Below are 14,395 nucleotides of genomic sequence, written 5' to 3'. Positions count from 1 at the left end.
GAAATTGTGTTATGTTTATGGTTCCAATTTACTTGTTTTAGTAGTATTGACTTGCTATTTCACATTACATATTGTTCATTTTTTAGTTAAAATGGATAGATTACTTTTGTCAATCATTTGAATAATGTCATGATATTATATTTATAAATGTTAATTTATTTTATCAAACATACATTTTGTTCTTACAAAAACGTATGTTTTTATTTTTTATAATTAATTAAAGCAAAACAATATTAGTTATAAATACATGACTACTAATTAATGTATATTCAAGAAATATGCATCTTAAATACCAATTCTACTATCATTTATACTTATATTTTTTTTAAATTTTTGATAATTACTTCATCTAAAATTTAATCTAACTGTGTAAGTTATCGTAATTACTATGTTTTATAATTATTAAGTTGTGTAATTATTATCATAATAATTATACCAATTCTAACTACCAAACAGAGCCTAGAGGATTTTACGGGCTAACACTGGAGTGAAAACACACGTTTGGCCGGTCAATGGGAGGTATTCACGAGACAATTTTGGCAAGAAAATGTCTATTTGATCATAGCAAAATTAAAGTGTCTATTTAACATTTGGTAGTATCAACTTGTATTCAAATTATGCCTATCAGTGATCTTTTAATAAAATTATAAAAGGGCTTTATATGCAATTAATATGCTCTCTTTTCTTCCTCCTTCCAAGGTCAGTACGCGCCACTGCAAAACCTTAGCTCAAAAACCCTACCTACTTCAAACTCCTGATAACACACCCACCACCTTCATCGTGCTTCCAAACAATGGTCAACAAGTCTAAAGCTCAGAAGAAGCAAAAGCGTGGTGTTGATTTCAAAGTAAAAATTCCATTCAATAATTTTTCAATCAATTTCTGTTTCTTTTTTCTTTTAACATGCTTAAGAATTGATCTGCAGAAAATAAAAAGGAAAATTGGAAGAAAATTGCCTCCGGCCCAGAATGCTACTAACACTGAAATCAAATCCAAAGGTAAAGAAAAATGGTGATCTTGGTTAGTTATATTTTGCCTATGTGTGTATATACGATTTCTATTCTTGTAACAAGGTAAAAAGTGGTAAATAGATGACTCCTTTTTTTTGGACCGTAACAGCCATTTTTTTGTATTAAGTTAATGCCTTGAACCATTTTGGTTTCCATTTAGTGATGTAAATTTTGATCAAAATGGTGTAATATAAAGGTGTCTATGCAGTTGAGGAAGATTGACGGATTAAAGTATGTTTTTATTAATGACTTAATCAACTGCAGCAATTATTCTACCTGAGCAAAGTGTAGCTTCAGAGAAGGCTGGTTTAGCTGTGAGCAAGAAAGGTTTAACGTTGAAAGAGCTTCTTCAGCAGACAGGTCATCACAATGCTAAAGTTCGTAAAGGTACTAACTTGTTAACATTATTGCGGTAAAGGGCAAAAAGTTTTTAAAAAATAAAAAATAAAACATAAACTGCATCATGTAATGTTATATCTATTTGCTACATATATGTTTTGTATACATTTGGCACTTGCATTCTCTATATTTTCTTCTTTTTGCTTTTTCTCTTTTCGTTTTTTTGGGGTTTCTATTAGAAAAGAAACTTTCAAGTGGCAGTGTTTTTTTTTTTTTTTTAATCAATAAAAGAGTAACATTTATATAAGAAACCAGCAACTGGAAGATGGTGGGAAAGTCAAGGTGCATATAAGCTAGCCTAGATACCATAGTAAAATAATTAAAATAAGAAGATGCCGGGAATTTACAGGTCATGTAATGAGCTAACAACATCCAACAAGGCGCTAGGGTAAGAAGTATTTACATCAGCCATGTTTCACCAAAAATGAAGCAAAAGAACACAAGTGACAGTGTTATGATTATAGAAGATGAAATTATGTCATTTGTTAGAGCTAGTGTTTCACTAGTTTAAGTTTACTTTGTGTTTCTTCTTTAATTCATTTTGTTCCTTTGATTAAAAAAAAGATTAGGTTTCTTACAAAACATCCTATATTGAGTAGGGCAAGTGTTTTGAGATTGCAAAGCATTTGCTATCCTATTCTATTGCGTTTCGGCCTTATTTCTCATCTTTATAGTCAATGGCATAATGTGGTAGTTAACCATGCTCAATTTCTTTTGACTTCCAGATGCTTTAATTGGAATTAGAGATGTTCTTCTTAAATTCCCTGCTGAATTGAAACTGCATAAGCTTGCTGTTATTGAGAAACTACGTGAACGTATCAGTGACGATGATAAATTGGTCCGTGAAACACTCTATCAGCTTCTCAAGTCAGTTATTTTTCCTGGCTGTAAAGAGGTAGTTTCTAAACCATTTTCTTCCAGTCCTCTCTTTAGCACCTGACATGGTTTCTATGGGTAAAAGTGCATTTGCTATCTATACTACAATACTTCCCAGAGCACGTATTCATCACCTGAAGTAGTTGCCAACTTGCCGTGCGCTATAATCGACTTAAGTGACTGCTGTTTTTCTTGCTGCACTTATTTTACTTATTTTAAGTGGTTTTTTTAGTGACACTAACAACTAGTTTCCCCAACCCCGAACCTTTTTAACTCTAAGTGGAAGAAACATGCTTCAATGATCTGGTCAGATCGTCAAATTGACAAATCATAGCTGGTGTACGTCAAATGGTCATCTATCGAGAACTCATGTACCCCATTTCTCAAGACTCAGGTTCTCATATACATCGAGTTTCCTCTAACTATTTTGTTCCTCTTATAAATTATCTATGTTGCGCGGACTCTCCAAAATGTAAACGCACCCGTGTCGGATCCTTCAAAAATGCACTACTTTTGGAGGATCCGACACATATCCGGCCACATTTTCGGAGAGTCCGAGCAACATAGTAAATCATAGGCATGCTTGTAGTGCTTAGCATTTCGTAACACAATTTTTGCTTGTTTCAAGAGCTATCCTTTACTGTAGTTCTCTATAATTTCGTCAATGGAATAAGGGCAACGAGTGTATGATGCTTTTTTCATACTACCTGGCCTTCACGTATAACTTCCTAGACAGTTTTCTTCTTATCTTAAATGGAAAAAGGAGAAGGGGGGTTGAGGCTTACCACATAAAGATTCAATATGTGAGAAGTCCCTACAGGAATTTGGTCATCTATGTACGAAGACCTTAGCAAAATGTCGTTCGTCTTTTTTTACCCTTTTAAAATAAAGTTCACACTAGACAAAATAGTCATTTGATTATTCTCCTAGATAATATTTAGGAGTCTGAAATTAAATTAGGTTTAATACTTATTAAATCTTTCCTTATTTGAATTAAGTAAGAAGTCCTTATATTTAGGACTTTAAAATTATTAAATTTTTCCTTATATAAATTTTACAATTGAAGTATGATTAAATAATATCAAATCCTTATGCGTATGAATTTTTACAGTTGAACCTTTTTTAGCTCAAAAGAGGTTATATAATTGTGCTAAATTTTAGGTGAACAATTATAATGTAAACAAAATAAAATAAAGAAAAGATTGAAGAAACTGGAAGCATTTTGCTTCGTTCTTTATGCAAGTCAGTAATTAACCTATAAATGTTGTGAGTAGTCTATGTGTGATTGGTCCACTGAGTATTAATTTTATTCTTTGATCAATAATTTGCTTAGATATGAATATTAATATAGATTTTAAAATACAATTAGAAAAAATAATTATGAAAATATTTAATAATAGCAAGAGAAAAAAAGCAAAAAGTAATTTACAAAAGTCATTTACTAACAGTACGACAAACATAAAATGCAAAAGTTCAATTTTATCATTTGATAAAAGAGTTTTTGTGGATCAAAATATAGTTATAATTAAATATTTAATATATGATATGAGCTAATATTAATAATTTGAATCATTAAAAAATAGATTATTTTCTTTAGTGATTAAAAAGATAATTAAGTATTTGAATTATTTTTTTCCCGGAGTTGAATTAACTAACTAGCGAAATAATTCAATTTTATTCCTTTCCAAATTTGTCGAATTGGTAAAATTATTTTTCAAGTTTACACAAATCTTAGAGTACATAATTTCTTTTTCATAAAAAGACCATCAGCGATAAAAGAAATATGAATATAAAACAAAATCAGTTATACTATTAAGAATTAAATTTGTTAAAATGCAAACTTTAAGAAAAAAAGGACAAAATAGTAGAAGACAAAATGTATTCATAAAGAGATTTCAAGTGAGACACAATTTAACATATTTGTATATCATATTATAAGATGTGTATAACTACGAAATAATGTATAACTAATTTAACTAAATTCATCATCTATGCATATTTAGGAGATATTGAATACAATTACTATTTTAGTGTGATAAAAAATATTTTTATCGTTTAAACAAATATTATTTTTTATTTTAACGCCAATATATATTTTTAATCGATAGACACTACATACACGTGCAACACACGTATCCTAAAACTAGTTGGAAGAATAATAGTTACGTTCTATTTGGTTGTTTGGGTACTCAGTACTCTTACAAAGTCTGATAAGGCGAGGTTACCTGCTTGTTTGTTGTTTGGTCACTAGGTTACTTTCAATGAAGCAATGCAAAATGTATATTTCCTCTGCTGGTGATTTGTTATCCACGAGTGAACAACAACAACAACAACTATCCCAGAAGTGGGGTCTGGGGAGGGTAGTGTGTACGCAGACCTTACCCCTATCTATGAAGGTAGAGAGGCTATTTCCGAAAGACCCTCGGCTCAAGAACGTAAAAAGATGGAGCAATAGAGAAACAATAGCAACAATAATGTAATAAGACAGTGTAAGCAAATAATACAATGAATAATGACAGAGATCCATGGATATGAAACTACAAGAATAGTGCCAATCCTACTGCTAATATTGACATACCGTATAGAAACAAGGGACTAGGAATAGGAAGGTACCCGACTAGTACTAGTACTACTAGTAGTAAGACAAGGCAAAACTCTAGACTGTCTATCAACCCACCACCCTAATTTTTGACTTCCACACCTTTGTATTGAGGGTCATGTCCTCGGTAAGTTGGAGCAGAGCCATGTCCTGCCTAATCACCTCACCCCAGTTCTTCTTAGGCCTCCCTCTACCCCTCCTCTGACTCGCCATGGGCAATCTCTCACACCTCCTAACCGCGGCATTAGCGTCTCTCTTCTTCACATGACCAAACCATCTCAGCCTTGATTCCCTCAACTTCTCTTCCATAGGAGTCACACCCACTTTGTCCCTAATATATTCTTTCCTAAGAAAAGATAGAGTTTGTTTCAATTGCCTTCGGATTTTACTGTTAGTTCCGTTCCTGCTTGTTAGTCTTGCGTTGTCAGATCAAGTTAAACCTTCCTTTGCATGCCTTGTTCCTGCTTGTGATTTTGCTATATCGTCTTATATTCTCTTAATATTTGGGGAGCAGATGGCTTTATTCTTCTATTCTTCTGTCTGTGATTATAATGTTGGTTGTTCAAATTCTGCAGGACTTTGTACTATGTTTCACCTATAAAAGAGGGGGCTAACGCTATTCGTTTGTGTTGCAGGATAATAAGGGACCAATTAATTCCTTGATGATGACATATATACTTAATGCAATGACAAACATGGCTATTGAAGTGCGGTTGATGGCTTTCAAATTTTTTGACCTCTTGATCCAGTATTTTCCATCATCCTTTTTATTGTACGCTGAAAAGGTAAATAAATAGATTTTTACATGTGGAAAGTTTTTACATTGCTGCAGGTTTTAACTTGATTTTTAATTTGGCATTGTTTTAAGTTGTTGACGGTAATTCTCTAACTATATTTTGATTTATCAGAAAGAACAATGTTGAATTGTGTGACTATCTCATCTAAAAGCTTAAGCTGTCAGAGAGAGCATACTTTTATTTACTTAATTATGTCTTCAACACGCCCCCTCACGTACGGGCTTGATTCTTTTTGATGAGCCAAGCATGTGGAAATTCTTTTTGATATTGGGTGGCGGTGAGACTCGAACCCAGGACCTCTGCTTGCTCTGATACCATGTTTAATTGTGCGACCATCTCATCTAAAAGTTTAAGCTATTAGAGAGAGCACACTTTTATTTACTTAATTATGTCTTCAACAAACAAAAAAAGAAACTTTATCTATATTTTCATTGACCGATACATTCTAGAAAATGCAAGTCCAGTATATTGCTCGGATTTGGGTGCTGGTATCCGATCCGGATGGGAATCTAGAGGTCAGATCCTTCATAATCTAAATTTTAAGATTCTGGGGTACAGATCCATGTACGGGTACGGGTGGGGATTCGGCTAAAAGTAATTCAGCAACAACAACAACAACAACAACAACCACCCAGTGTAATCCCACAAGGCTAAAAGTAATTCAAAATTCTAAAAATAGATCTATGCAAATATCCAAAGTTATGAGAGATATTATGTGGTAAACTTATAGGTAATGAAGTGCAACCAATAATTCAATCCTTTTTGAGAATTTCTCAAGCTATAGGCTCTAGTAGGCAGCAACTAAAATTCAATCTTTCGTTTTTTCATTTTTCGTCAAATTTTCCATGGATAGTGGTTAAAGTACTCGGTCTCGATTGACCACACCCTGTACGAATCCCATACCCTTACCCGTACCAGCATCGTGTCGACAAGGGTGCGGCAACTAAAATGAAGAGTCCGGACAACATAGTGTGGAATGTCAACTTTGAGAATGTGCTTAATAGAATTATACTTAGAATGTATCAGTCAAGGAAGATATTGTTAGAATGTATTTACATCACAAGCTGCACTATTACGAACCTTGGTACTGTGTTTTAACCCACATATTATAAGCTGTTCTCTTACTAGGGCTCGGTCATGGGCTCATTATCCACTGAGTTTAGACCGTGCACCATTGGCACTCGGCGATTCCTGGGTTATCAAAAAATAAATAAATTATATTTAGGTCACTTATCAGATTGATAATAAATGAATTATATTTAGGTTACTTATCAGAGAAGAAGAGTTTTCCTTGTGTTTTTCTCAACCCATTGCCTTCAAAATGATGAAATTGCTATTGCTGTGTAGTGCTGTTTTATTTTCTTCTTGCACCATTTTATCTGATGTAAGATTTTTATGTATCAGTGTATTGTATTTCATTTCTGTTCATTCTGTTATGGTTTATTGTCTTCGATGTCGTGATGGAGTTTTTTCTAAAAAAGCCTCTTGTTTTGTACAGATTCTCCAGAACTATGAGGACATTCTGCAGAAGAACAAATTTTACTTGCAAGACAAGGGCAGGCTAAAGAATGCTCTTGCTGGGTTGGTTCGCTGCTTGTCACTGTTACCGTGCAGTAATCAGAAAGAAGGCGACTCCTTAAGTGACAATGTACTATCTTGTTAATTATGCCATCAGCATGCTCGAGTGTATACTTTTCTGAAGTTTTATGGTTCTATGTTAATTGCAGGAAATTATTTTTTTGTATGTTAATCATAGGAAATAATTTGTTTTGGTAGTCAAGAATGTCTGCAATATATAAATTTGCAATAACTTAGCAGAATTGACATGTCTGTCTCTAATGGCGCTATAATACATACTTATGTCTTATATCCTATTCAGTTTCTGTTAGATTTTATTTTCTTTGATAAACAAATGCATGTTTTGTACTTTTCTAAGAACCCATGAGTAGGTTCTATGGAGGATTTAGCTAGCTGTCCAAGTCAGTAACTTGACCTTCCTTTAAATAATCACTGGGATGATGCTTGAAAACAGAGAAGAGGGAAGAACTTACCGTCTTTGTTCTGTTTTATAGGTGAAAATATGTAGTGGGCACCAAGGTGTTGCCTCCTTGTACAGTAATGTCCGAACACTTTGTGTACAGTATAACTCCTAACCGCCATAATCTCATTGAAAAGCTTAGCCAGTATAAGATGCTACAACATGACTTCTTGTTTAGCCTCCAAATTAAATTATACTAAAATGGGGGACCTGATGTAGAATAAATTGGAATACAGCTGTGCGATGACCCTAATAAATCGGAAAGAATACTGTAACATTTGGAATGGATGTTCTTACTTGCCATCATGGTATACAATATAAGATTGATGAGTGGCCTATCCTTGTATTTGTACTCCTGCAGATTCAGAAAAAACCCTCTGCCTATGGAGTAAGTTTTCCTGTTCCAAATATCATGCAAAAGTGGACCCTTGTAGTTACCTTCCTTTGGCGTGCATGTTACATTTTTCCTCGGTATTTCCTTCTTTATTTTTCGTCGGTATTTCCTTCTTTTTTAGGGGTGGGATGGCTAGATTGTTCTGTCAACTTGTTGTTGATATACTGCAATTTGCCCTTAATTACTGCTAAACTTGTTCTGTACTGTGCTTCCAGTTACTTTCCTTGTAAGCTTCTTCCATTCGGCGCTTACTCTTTCATTTGTATAGGATGCAGCTCGGGCTAGCTTGCATGCTTTTGACCTTGATGTCTCCAATAAATCTACTGGTAAGAATTTGCCTTGAATTGAACTTCCAGATCTGCTGCTTTCATTTCAAAGATCAGGGCTGCTTATGATAAATCCTTGCATTGGATATAAATATACTTCTTGTGTACTTAATTGCAACTTATACTTTGATGAACCTTTAAGTATTCCTACCAACCATTAGGCTATTGGTAACAACTTTATCTTCTAGATGCACAATCACATAATACCTGGTCCATGAAAGCTTCGATGATCTCCTCGATTGTGTTAAACATCTACTAAACATGGTATCAATTGTGGGGGTTATTGTTCCCCACATTTACCTAAACAAGCAAAGCATGCTCCAAATATTAACTCCATTCCCTAGTCCCAAGGGCTTTGGTCTAGTTGTAAGAGTGCAATGCCTGTTTTGTGAATTAGACACATGTCATGAGTTTGAATCCCGCAATAGACAAAAGCTTGATATTTAAGTCGAGAAGGGTAGAGTAGTAGATCCATATCCACTGAGTTTCGAACTTTGTGCTACCTGGTACTCGAAGATTTCTCAGTATCAAAAGAATAAAAATAAAAATATTAACTCTCCTCCCTATGGTATAAGCAAAAAATAACTCACCATGGAGATGTTGAAAAGCTTAACTTCCCCAAGATTAATGGACTTGGCAACTACATGTACAAATTTTTTCTGAAAAGCTGGAAATCCTTCTTAGGAGAAACATTAAAAAGGGAACTAATTTTTGTTAGGTCTCCCATGATTTAGCAATCCTAAGGAATTGATGATAGACAGTCATTTAAAGAAGTTCTAAATATTATTATAAGGCAATTGTTATCGTTTTAGTAATGCTTGGATGTTGTTCCTGAGTCCTGAGTTCTAGCGTTCTAGTTTAATGATTTTCTAGGCCCATAGACTCTTATATTAGAACGATCTTATTGGTATAGTAGCAATGTGTGATCAAAGCACTCAACATATGCTATGTTTTTGGATGTAATGAATATGGTAAAAACTAGTAGTGTCAGCTGGACCGTAGGTAACTGTGGTTGCTATTAAGATACTTTGCTTCTGGACAAGAGTCGTTTAAACTTTTTTTGCGGCACAGATTTTTGCAGCATAAATAAATCTGCAGATTTCCCTGGCAGTAACATCAGGAAAGGATTCCAGAATAGATCTGGTTCTGTAAATTTTTCTTTTTCTTTTAAATGTAAGCAAAAGGTTTCATTTGTACTTGAATCAACCAGTTGCTCTATTTACTGCATAAATTCCAGTCTCCCTTTTACGAGTCTGCAGGTAAAGGAGCTGATAAGTTCTTTAGTATCCTCTTCATCATTCAATAGATCCTATTTACGCAGAAAAGCTAAAATATTTCAAACAATTGGCTCTCAGAAAATGTAATGGAGTGGCCCTTCCTTCAAAGCGTCTCTGATCTTTCTCTCCCGATGCTCCAGCAAATGCACCATGGTGTAGTGATCCAAACTTTCTTGAACTTCTTTATCTTCACTGCTTTCCACCTCATTACTGCTTCCTTCATATTGCCTGGTACGATCCGCTAGACCCCCATAAGGGAATTTTTTTTTACAAACTCATGAGTCTTCCATATCTGCATAGTACACATAGCATATGCGACATATAGTAGTTCCTTTCCTGATCTTGCATCAGGCTTGATTATCATGTAGGGCTATGCAGCCAAAACAACATATTTTTATTGGTTATCTACAAGACAGTTTTATTGGTTAGTAACCTTTGCAAACAGATAAGCAAGGCTTTTCTGCTTTCAGTTTCTTGCTGGCTCCTTGTTCTGAAGAGATTGTATCCACTTGATGGACAACTTTCTGTGCAGTTGCTCCTCCAGATTAGTTAATCTTCCTTTGCTTCTTTCCACTCCACTCAATTCCAGCATTCCTAGCAGTTTGCCACATCATCTATCTCCCAGTCCCGACATTGGCCAAATTTGAGATTCAAATCAACTGTCTTCCTATACTGTGCAACAGTAACATCTTGTTGAGTAGCAATTCTGTTTAAGTTTAGAACTATTATATTAAAGGCCATGCCCAACCATGAATTCTCCCAAAATATCAGCTTTTTCCCATCACCCAAGTCAAAGTTGAAATACTGCTTACCTTCTAACTGCCTTCCATACTCCTGTGCTAGTTGAACTAATTGCAACTACGAAGTCATAAGCTCTTTCTCAGTGCCTGACTTGTATAGGGAGAGCAAAGTGATAAAACCTTGAGCATAAGCTGGTATCGGCCTACTACCAACTTAAAGGACAATTGTTGGGAGCTCTGATGCTAGGTCAGGAACAGTTTGAAACTCTTAAGGGTCGTTTAGTTACGGGATTAGGTCCCGGTATTGAATTTCAGATTGCATCTACCCACCGTTTGGTTATTGGTATTAGTTAATACTGGTATAAACTTTATATCAAAATCATGGTATTATCTATCCTATATAGAAGGTGGGATTATAATCCTGGTTATAATCCCAGAATTATAATCCTGGGATAACCTTATTTCGAACAAAACGGCCCCTTACTTGACTAGATGCTACACATTGTATAAGTAGAATATTTTAACACAACTAAACCAACACACATTGCTTATCTTGTCTGAACTGCCTTTTTTAGCTACATCATGTACTTTGTGAATCAATTACCAGGGCTATTCTTTTGGGAGGTGGGAGGCAAAAGAATATGGAGTTAACTCTATGCTTTATATGATGGGGTATAGTAGTCACATGACTCGGCAGTCTGGTTAAGCTTAAGCATGTTTGTCCTTTTAAAAGCAATGGTAAGAGATTAAAGAGATTGACTTGTGAGTTCCAAATTTAGCAATGCCTTTCACCTTTGATAAACAGCTTGAGACAAGAAATGCAGTTAGGGAAAAGATTCAGTATATCTAAACCAGTGTTATTAAAAGCCATCGTTTCGTCGCTTGCACAGCGAGGGTTATTGCTTCATATATGAAGTCATGCACTATAGAGAAGTGTGCACTTTAAACAATGGCTGTAAAGTGATCCAAACAAAAAGTGATCAGCTCTTTGAATCTTAACTTCGAAGAGTTGGATTGACATTGGCATTATTGTATATTGGATGTCGCAATGAGTTACTTTAATTGCAATTTGATTATCATAGTAATAAATTCACATATGTTTGGTATTTTTTGATTTTCTGTAAATAGTGTGCTTCACATCTAGTCCTTCATTTCATGCCCCAAGGACCTTGTCCCTTTTTTGTGTATATCGCTATTAAACACACTGATCTGATCCCTGAGCATTGGAGGTCCAGAACGTATAGATTATAGAAGACCTTGGTTGAGAATTGGATTCTTAATGAATGATAATTTTGGTTCTCTCTTGCTTTCATTTCCCTTTCTCTTCTGTTAAGGGCTCACTTTCTGTTCCCTTTTCGCTTCTTTTTGGTGAAGTTACTCTTTTTCTTAGAAAAGATAAAAGATGACCGCTATTTCATCAAATTGTTCTGTGAGGATGAAGGAGGGCTGTTAACATCTGCATTCATTATGACTTTATTTGGCTTTGTTTTTGTCGAGAATTGCTAAATCTGAATCCTGATGTCATTTGTTTTGTAGGTCTTTCTGGTGTTGTCAACAAGTTGACAGATCTCTTACCCATTCTAGTTAGCTGCTTCCAGGACTTTAGTCCACTGATCCACTCCACAGCCCAGATAGATGCACAATCCTTCGATTGTATGTTGTCTTTACTTCAAAGCATTGATCTTGTGGTGAGGTTCTTTGTTCATGCGTCTGGCAAATATCAACAAGACTCCCAAAATCTGCCACCTCACCATAAAAACAACCTTAGCATATGTGACCAAAGTATTTCAGTAGTGAATTTAAAGAAGTTATGGGATGAGTTCCCCTTGAGTCCGGTTCATTGCTTGTCAGAGAAGGTACAGTTTCCTTCAATTATTTTTCTTCATCCATGCCGCTCTCTGTTTATTTTTTGTGTTTTTTATCCTCTCTAGCTTCTCCCCCCCCCCCCCCGGAAATAAGGGAAAGAAAGATAATGGAAGGGAGATGTACACTTTCCTTCCCTTGTAAGTTTTCAAGAGAAAGAAGAAAAAGGAAGGGGCGAGTACCAATCTTCTTGTGGGACCCACCAATTTTTTCCCTCTTTTTCTCTTTTATTTTCCTTCCTTGTACTTTTCCCTTACCTTCTCTAGTTGCCAATCGTAGGGTTCATTTTTACCCTTGAATTGTCACAGGCATTGGCTGGGCTGTGTTTGTATTTCTTTTCCTACTGCTTTTAGCTAGACTAATATTACAAGTGTCCAGGTAATAGCGGCTGACGGAAAATAAAGAGTGTAATAGTGGCTCTAGCCTGAACATTCATGTAGAAAGGCGAAGCATTGTGAATGCTTCTTTTCTGATTGAAAACATTATCTGACTCCGTACTTCATTAAAAAAACACTATCTGACTCCATTAGAAATTTTCAAATGTTATAATGCTCTGTTAGGTTAGCCAGAATGGTTACTCCTCCTATACTCTTTTCTTCAACACAAAATGAGAAAAATCACAAGTCTATTTGGAAATTAAAAACAGAGCAGAATGCTAATGATCTTACTCAACACATAAATTGAAGGGATGGTTATTGTTTGCAAAACAATGTCTATGCATCTCATTGTTCAGCGTTAGTTGCTAGTGGTATTGCTGTTTGTTATTAGAGTAGCAAGCTACAGTGGCACACACTGTATACAAAGAAATCACTTTTTTTGTTAAGTAAATAAGATTTGTATTGGTTAGTTGCACTAAGATGCTGCATAACAGGGTAAGTCAGTAGCCTTACAGCGACCAAGCCCCTTGCTGGTCTTATCAGTGAGCTGACGGAGGAATTCCAATAAACTATCTACATCATGTTCATTTTGAAACTTACACGAAAAGGCCAGAAAAGAAAGACTACTGTACTTTAGCTTGTCGATATTTTCCTTTCTGCCCTCAAACTTCTATGATATCTTCCTTCCAAATTGACCACCATATACATATAGGAATAGTTCTCCAAAACTTCTTCTTGCCTTCGCTAGTTCCTTTCCCAGTCCAGCAAAAAGGAGTTCTTTAGTTGTTCTTGGCATAACCAATTTGACTCCAAAAATAGTGAGGTGCATCTGCCATAGCTTTGTTGCAACTGCAACAGTGTAGAAATAGGTGATTCACATCTTCTGTGTCTCTTTCACACCCGAAGCATCTATTGCTCAGGGTTAAACCTCTGTGCTAGAGGTTTGATTGAGTGAATACAGCTTCATGTGCCATCGTGCAACCGACGTAAGAGACCTTGTAAGGTGCTTTACTTCCATATTTTCTTCATTCACCACCTCTAAAATTTTCTATTGAGCTGGGATAAAGTCTTGTAGCAGGTACTTGCTGTGAAGATGCCATCCTTCTGATGTGTTCAGTGCAAAAGATCCATCATGATGTATTGCATTTGATAGCTGTTCAGTGCTTGTAGGAGTTGAGTTAGTCTCTCTATTTCGATTCATCTAAAACAAAACTCATGCACCGAGCCACTGTGGTTAGTGGGTCTTGAGCAGAGCTCTACAGATCATAGAGTTCTTCCTCCAAAGGTGATTGTCCTATCCATGTATCCTGTCAGTGCCAGAAAGAAGTGTTCCTGCCATCTCCAACTGTTATCATGATGTTGTTGGCAAAAAGACTATAGATCTCTGATATGCCTCCTGGATCCATTGCCATGTGGTCTGCTCACTTCCTTAGTACACTAGTTCTGTTGCTGTCCATACTTTTCAGTAACAGTGTCTTCCAAAGAGCATCTCTGGGGAGGTTGTATCTCCAATGCAATTTGAGGAGCAAACTCTTGTTGTGTAGCTTTATATTTATGACTCCCATGCGTCTATTTACCTTGCTTTTAATAACTGTTTCCTATTTTTCGAAATGAAAAGCTTTCCTTTCCTGTTGCCTCCTTCCCTCAAAGAGAGTCCCTTTTGATTTTGTCTAGCTTCTACATCACTGGTGATGGAATT

General features: G+C 35.5%; 1 protein-coding gene across 1 annotated transcript in view; it reads left to right on the top strand.

Moving 5' to 3' along the window:
* Positions 1-641: 641 nt before the first annotated feature.
* LOC104244024 (uncharacterized) overlaps positions 642-14,395 on the top strand; it is a 33,855-nt gene continuing 20,101 nt past the window's right edge. Inside the window, exons 1-8 of the mRNA XM_009799324.2 lie at positions 642-847; positions 926-998; positions 1,275-1,397; positions 2,135-2,304; positions 5,520-5,669; positions 7,180-7,329; positions 8,382-8,439; positions 11,993-12,312. Of these exons, the coding sequence (XP_009797626.1) occupies positions 794-847; positions 926-998; positions 1,275-1,397; positions 2,135-2,304; positions 5,520-5,669; positions 7,180-7,329; positions 8,382-8,439; positions 11,993-12,312 (1,098 nt within the window). The 5' untranslated portion in view covers positions 642-793. The remainder of the gene's footprint in view (positions 848-925; positions 999-1,274; positions 1,398-2,134; positions 2,305-5,519; positions 5,670-7,179; positions 7,330-8,381; positions 8,440-11,992; positions 12,313-14,395) is intronic.

The sequence above is a fragment of the Nicotiana sylvestris genome, chromosome 7 (genome assembly GCF_000393655.2).
Source record: "Nicotiana sylvestris chromosome 7, ASM39365v2, whole genome shotgun sequence".
NCBI lineage: Eukaryota > Viridiplantae > Streptophyta > Magnoliopsida > Solanales > Solanaceae > Nicotiana > Nicotiana sylvestris.
Note: the sequence above shows the minus strand (reverse complement) of the source record. Positions and strands in the feature narration are given on the sequence as shown.